Source organism: Uranotaenia lowii, unplaced genomic scaffold (assembly GCF_029784155.1).
Source record: "Uranotaenia lowii strain MFRU-FL unplaced genomic scaffold, ASM2978415v1 HiC_scaffold_1189, whole genome shotgun sequence".
Taxonomy (NCBI): Eukaryota; Metazoa; Arthropoda; class Insecta; order Diptera; family Culicidae; genus Uranotaenia; species Uranotaenia lowii.
Window position 1 is genome coordinate 3,387 of NW_026597176.1, and position 7,268 is coordinate 10,654.

The 7,268-nt window shown below is 48.2% G+C and overlaps 1 protein-coding gene across 1 annotated transcript; it reads left to right on the forward strand.

Annotated features, from left to right (window-relative positions):
• The first annotated feature begins 207 nt into the window (after positions 1 to 207).
• On the forward strand, positions 208 to 6,732 carry LOC129759184 (uncharacterized). The gene has a single exon (XM_055756592.1). The coding sequence runs from the start codon at positions 208 to 210 to the stop codon at positions 6,730 to 6,732; it is 6,525 nt and encodes a 2,174-aa protein (XP_055612567.1).
• The last annotated feature ends 536 nt before the right edge of the window (positions 6,733 to 7,268 follow it).

Below are 7,268 nucleotides of genomic sequence, written 5' to 3' on the forward strand. Positions count from 1 at the left end.
AAACACACAACATAGAAGTTGTTCGGGCGTGAAAAGTTAATTTGCGCACTGAATTTGTAAGTTCCTATCAATTTATTAACATTAAATTTATAACAGTTCTAAAAGCCAAATATATTTACAGCTTGAAGCTGTCTTACTGCTGTCAAGACCGAGCGTTTTTCATTTCACTTTCGCCCGCAACAATCTTCAAGAAATTCATCATCAAAGATGGACAAAACACCTCTCCGAAAAGACGGCTTCGACTGTTCTGCCTGTAACCAGCCCAATTCGATTTGCGACTTGGTCCAGTGCGATCTGTGCCCAAGGTGGTGGCATCAATCGTGTGTAGGTGTTACCCCATCGGTGGAACGCAGACCCTGGATCTGTAAGTATTGCTCAAATGCTGGGAGCAGTCAATCATCCAGTACCACCACCAGTTCCCGGTCTCGCAGGCGGACGCTCCAATTGCAGCAGCTGGAAGAAAAGCGCGAACTGGACCGCAAAGCGAGAGAACTGAAAGCCAAACTGGATGAGATCGAAGCGGAGCAGCTCTACGTGGTGGAAAAGTACAAGGTTCTTCAGGCGGGAGGGTCTTCCGACGAAGAAGACGATGCCGGGTCTATTCTACACACACCGGACGTCAATCGAGTTAAAGATTGGGTCGTCACGCAAGAGAAAGGAGGAAATCAGCAGCAGCCACCAACGAGCAGCTCGATTCCCCCTGCTCCACAAAGCGCTCCTCATTTTACTACTCCTCGTAGGAATCTAGGAGCTTCTCCCAAGCGGCGCAGCTACGTTCAACCACCCAAACCCGGGCCATCAGGTTTAGGATGGCAAAATGGATCCAATCCAACAAATTGGGAAAACAACTGGAAATCGCTTTCGGTTGTCGGAGTTCATCAATGGGAATCTTTGCTGCTGCAGAAAAACGTCGTTCGGATGCAAGATCCGAAATTTCGACCGATAGATCATAATTCGGTTTCCGAATCGCCGGTTATTGATCGTACGGTCCAGGATTCTCATTCGTCGTTCCAAGTACGATCGGGACAAACACAGGGCGTTCATAATGCTTTACCATCCGCCCCGATTCCGATGCGACGCACAATGATTCCAGTGCAAACCGTCCCGAATCCAGTGCAGTCTGAGACGGTTCAGCCTACAGTGGAAAACATCGAGCAGGCGAAACAGTATGGACATTCCAGGGTGCCGCGTGAGCTCAAGGCAGTGGTTCCCAATCCAAGCTCCCGAATGCCGAGCCGATCATCGATTCCCGAGCCCAATCCGAATTGTTTCAACAATCAACGGGGTCCTGATCCAGCAACCTTCCATCAACCGATGTCGGGTTCAGTGATGCCCAATCCTACAACCGAGTCTCAACAATCGAAAAACCATCCGGAGGTTTCACAACAACGACTGGTAAAACATCCTCCCTCTCACCAAGCTCAAGGTAAGACCGAACCATTACCCTCTTGCTTCGAACAATATATGCCACCAAATATTGCCCATCCGTCAATATATTCCCACAATGCTCCAATCAACATTGCCCCTGATAATTATGATCATGCAACTAATTATGCCCAAATTCCCACAAATTATGCTTCTCACAATTCTGGCCATAATAGAGACAGCAATATAGACCACCTCGCCCCCCTTATCACACAACTTGGCTTGGGTCCAAACGAACTTCCGGATTGCACCCACTTTCTTAACACCTATCAACCAACATCCTCTCAACTACTAGCTCGACAAGTGTTTCCTCGAGACCTTCCAACTTTCGATGGCAATCCCAATGATTGGCCGTTGTTTATCAGCAGTTTCACAAATTCTACCTTAGCTTGCGGCTATAGCCCAGTTGAGAACCTCGGTAGACTGCAACGTTGTTTAAAGGGTTCTGCCCTGGAATCTGTTCGCAGTCGACTTCACATTCCAGAATCGGTTCCTTTCATTATGGAAACACTCCGCTTTCTTTATGGGCGTCCAGAACTTCTCATCAATGCCCTACTGGACAAAGTGCGTTCCGTTCCCGCACCGAGAGCGGAGAAGCTTGCATCGTTTATCGATTTTGGGATTGCGGTTCAAAGCCTTTGCGGTTATTTGGAAGCCGCCAATCATCAAGCTCACCTGTCAAATCCGTCATTGTTGAATGAGTTGGTCAACCGTCTCCCTTCCGAATATCAATACAAGTGGGTGGAATATATTGAAAGTGAAGATCCAGTGGACCTGAAAACATTCGCACGGTTTGTATCCAGAATAGCGAAGACAGCGAGTTGTGTGGCCGTGTACCAGGGAGCAGTTCCGAGAGAGGATAAACCGAAGCCCAAACGTGGTTCGCTAAACGTGCACCTAGAGGCCGCTGAGGAGAATCAAACGCCGGTAGAAAAACTCTGCCCAGCCTGTTTTCAAAACCAGCATCCGCTCAAAGAGTGTAGTAAGTTTAAAGCGTTTAACGTCGACGAGCGGTGGGAATATGTGGAGCAACAAGAAGTCTGTCGCAACTGTTTGAACTATCATGGAAGGCGATCCTGTCGCATCAGCGGTAGGTGTGGGGTCAACGGTTGTACGTTCCGCCATCATCCGCTTCTACACTCTGGACGTACAAAAATCCCTTCAAATCCGCGGCAATCCGGTTCAGGCACAGAAGATACAAACAGAGCAACGACGAAGAACCCCGCTAGCTCCGCAGCACCGCCTACAACACCATCTGTTCCGGCCATACAAGCAAGTGGCAGTAGTTATATCCATCGTAGTCCGGAGCTGACTTTCTTGTTCAGGATTCTTCCGATCACCGTTTACGGGAACGAAAAGGCTGTGGATACTTTCGCTTTCGTCGACGAAGGGTCATCGATTACGCTAGTCGAAGACTCGTTGGTAAAAGAGCTCGGAGTAGAAGGTATTCCACAAGTTCTGTGCCTTCAATGGACAGGGGATATGACGCGCACCGAACACGATTCTAAGCTGGTCGAGTTAAAGGTTTCTGGTCCGAGCAAAAATAAAATACGCCTGAGTGATGCGCGTACGGTGAGCAACCTTGGCCTCGCCACCCAATCACTGGATTACGTCAGTTTGGTACGAGATTATCCACACTTAAAAGGACTTCCGATTGATAGCTACACCGATGCAATGCCCAGGATCCTGATTGGTGTCAACAACCTACATATGACCGTTCCGCTTCGGGTCAAGCAAGGTCGTGCGCACGAGCCTATGGCAGCGAAAACAAAGTTGGGTTGGTGTATCTATGGAGGCATGTCATCGGAGCACACACCGGTGCAGGTGAACTATCACGCGTGTAGCTGCTCGCAGGATGATTCTCTTCACAAGGTTGTGCGACAATATTTTGAGCTCGAAGATATGGGGATTCATGCCACTACCAAACTCGAATCGGATGCAGATACAAGAGCGCGTCAAATTTTGGAGGAATCGACACACAGGCAAGGAGAACGTTTCGAGACAGGTCTGCTGTGGAAATACGATCAGTTTGAATTCCCTGACAGCTATCCGATGGCCTTCAAACGATATGAATGCCTGGAGAAGAAGATGATTCGAAATCCGGAGTTACGGCAGAACCTTACGAAGCAGATGGAGAGCTACCAAGCCAAGGGCTACGCACACCGAATTACCGAGGCCGAATTAAGGAATTCGGACCCTAGACGAGTCTGGTACCTACCGCTAGGTGTAGTGGTAAACCCGAAGAAACCCGGGAAAGTGCGAATGATCTGGGATGCATCAGCGACAGTAGACGGTATTTCACTCAACACCATGCTGCTCAAAGGACCTGACGAGCTAGCTCCTCTTCCCTGGGTCCTTTTCCGCTTCCGCCAGTTCCCGGTGGCCGTTTCCGGGGACATCGCGGAAATGTTTCACCAAATCCGTATCAACAAACGCGATAAACAAGCGCAGAGATTTCTTTGGAAGCCGGAAGGAAGCAGTCAACCTGAAATCTACGTGATGGATGTCGCTACGTTCGGTTCAGCGTGTTCACCAGCGTCAGCGCAATACGTGAAAAACAGGAACGCCCAAGAATTCAAAAACACTAGTTCACGCGCGGTTGAAGGAATAATCAAAGGCCATTACGTTGACGACTATGCCGATAGTTTCATCACCATAGACGAGGCTGTGGAAGTAGCCACAGACATCAAATCGATACACGCTGCAGGCGGTTTCAATATCAGAGATTGGAGGTCAAACCGCATAGCCGTTTTGGATGCTCTTGGTGAGAAAGATACCTCTGAACCCAAGCCTCTCAAACTAGAGACGAATTTAACTACCGAAAGGGTGCTCGGAATGCACTGGCTGCCACACGAAGACGTTTTAGGTTATTCTACAACCCTAGCACCGGAACTGCAAGAATTAGTGTCGTCGAAACGTAAACCAACGAAGCGTGAAGCACTGCGCTGCCTTATGTCGTTCTTCGATCCATTGGGATTGCTCGCAGCGTTCGTTCTACATGGGAAGATTCTACTCCAAGACGTTTGGCGCGCTGGAACTCAGTGGGATGAAGCCGTGGGAGACCAAGAATACGAGAAATGGTTGCGCTGGATTGAAGGATTTCCACTCATTGATGATCTGCAGATCCCTCGATGCTACTTCAACAACGTCGACTACGACGATGTACAACTTCACATCTTTGTGGATGCCAGCGAAGATGCTTGCGCTGCCGTTGGATACTTCCGTGTTCCAAATAATGCCGGGGGATACGCTTGTGCACTAGTTGCAGCGAAAACAAAAGTCGCTCCTTTGAAGCATTGGTCCATTCCACGCCTGGAGCTTCAAGCAGCTGTAATGGGTACCCGTTTGAGGAAATTCGTCGAAGAGGGGCACACTCTTTCCATAAAGCGATGCGTTCTGTGGTCAGACTCCAGTACTGTGTTGGCCTGGATACGCTCCGATCATCGGAGATATACACAATTCGTGGCATGCAGAGTAGGCGAAATCCTAACCAACTCCAGCATCTCGGAGTGGCGATGGATTCCATCGAAGCAAAACGTCGCCGACCTCGCCACCAAGTGGGGACAAGGCCCACCACTGACATCTCAAAACGCCTGGTTCTGTGGTCCAGCTTTCCTCAAAGAAGACGAGTACGAATGGCCGCAACCAAGGAAGCCGAACGACACCGAGGAGGAGTTGAAGACGGCACGCCAAATTTCCTGTCCCCACTCCGCCGTTGTAGCTCCAATTGTAGTCGTCGACGCCAGTAGGTTTAGCAAATGGGAGCGAATACTGCGAACTGTCGGATACGTGCATCGCTACATAAATCGCCGAGTCAAGTTAATCCCCGCTGAAGCAGAAGGAATCCATCTCAACCAAAACGAATTGGTAGCAGCTGAAAACTCGTTGTTCTGGATGGCACAACAACAATCGTATCCTGCTGAAACATCCCTACTTCAACGAAGTCGACCAGAGAATTCAAGCCGGCAGCATCGTCTTCCAAGACACAGTCAACTTCACCATATAAACTCCTTCTTAGATGAAAATTCCGTTCTCAGAGTAGATAGCCGAGTTGGAGCAGCCAGAAACGTCGCAATGACAGTCCGATATCCAGTTATTCTTCCTCCGTCTCACAGAATCACGGAACTGATCATCGACTTCTATCATCGAAAATTTCTACATGCCAATTTCGAAACTGTGGTTAACGAACTTCGCCAATCCTTCCACATATCGAAAATAAGAACTACAGTTAAGAAAATTATTCGTCATTGCCAGAACTGTAAGGTATACAAATGCAAACCCCAGGTACCAATGATGGGCCCACTGCCCGAGGCTCGTTTAGCCTCATTCGTACGACCATTCAGCTACGTTGGCCTAGATTTGTTTGGTCCGATCTTGGTAAAGAGAGGAAGGAGCTCGGTGAAACGATGGGTGGCTCTATTTACCTGCTTAACGATCAGAGCCGTCCACGTCGAAGTAGTTCACAGCCTCACAACAGAATCCTGCATTATGAGCATCCGGCGCTTTGTTGTTCGCCGAGGCGCACCACTGGAAATCCATTCGGACAACGGAACCAATTTCCGTGGGGCTGACAACATCCTTCAACAACAAATAGGCCAGTTTCAGGAAGATTTGGCAGCAACCTTTACTAACACTCACACCAAGTGGATTTTCATACCTCCAGGAACGCCGCACATGGGTGGAAGCTGGGAGCGTATGGTACGCTCAGTTAAAACGGCCATGGAAAAAAGCTTGTGCGTAGGACGGAAGCTCGACGACGAAGCCCTGAATACGTTCGTGGTGGAAGCTGAAGGTGTTGTCAACTCGCGTCCTTTGACGTACCTACCACTGGATAGCGAGGAAGCTGAATCACTGACACCGAACCATTTCTTGCTTGGCAGCTCCAACGGCGTAAAACAACCGAGCAAGCAATTTGTGGATGAAGCTGTTGCTCTGAAGAACACCTGGAACCAAATAGAATCACAGTTGGACATGTTCTGGCGTCGTTGGGTCCGGGAGTATTTACCCACCTTGGCTCGTCGTACAAAGTGGTTCAACGAAGTCCAAGAGATTGGTGTGGGGAATCTAGTTGTGATCGTGAACGAATCTAAAAGAAATGGGTGGGTGCGAGGTCGGGTTCTGGAAGTCTTCCCCGGGACAGACGGGAGAGTTCGGCATGCAATAGTGCAAACAAACAAAGGGTTATCAAGGCAATCGGTCAGTAAATTAGCGGTGTTGAATGTTGAGCAAACTGGTGACTCTGAGCCAGATGCTGGCAATGGTCAGCGTCACGAGGGGGAGGATGTTAAGAACGGCAACACTGGATAAGTAAGGCGTCGCGGAGAAATGCAGTTCAGTGGCGAGTCATCTGACAGCTAATCCGACTAGGCGTATTTCTCCGTCTCTTTTCTCCACGTCATTCGGAACGGACCTGTCGTCGAGCATTACGAGTGCGAAATTGCAGTAATTTCAATTTAAATACTAAGTTTCTTGTGACACAATTGCGAAGATCTTAAAACTACGGACAAGCTCAGTTGCAGGACAATAACTACGAACCGTCCAGTTTTAGATCAATCATCCACTATTTAAAATACTAAATTGTTTGCTACATAACAACGGAATTAGTTATACTAGGTATGAGTTGGTTTAAAACTTAATACTAAATTATTATAAAACCTAATTACATGTAGTTACAGCAAACAAACACACACAACAAACACACAACATAGAAGTTGTTCGGGCGTGAAAAGTTAATTTGCGCACTGAATTTGTAAGTTCCTATCAATTTATTAACATTAAATTTATAACAGTTCTAAAAGCCAAATATATTTACAGCTTGAAGCTGTCTTACTGCTGTCAAGACC

Coding starts and splice junctions, on each gene's coding strand:
- LOC129759184 (XM_055756592.1), top strand. CDS start 208: ATGGACAAAACACCTCTCCGAAAAGACGGCTTCGACTGTTCTGCCTGT.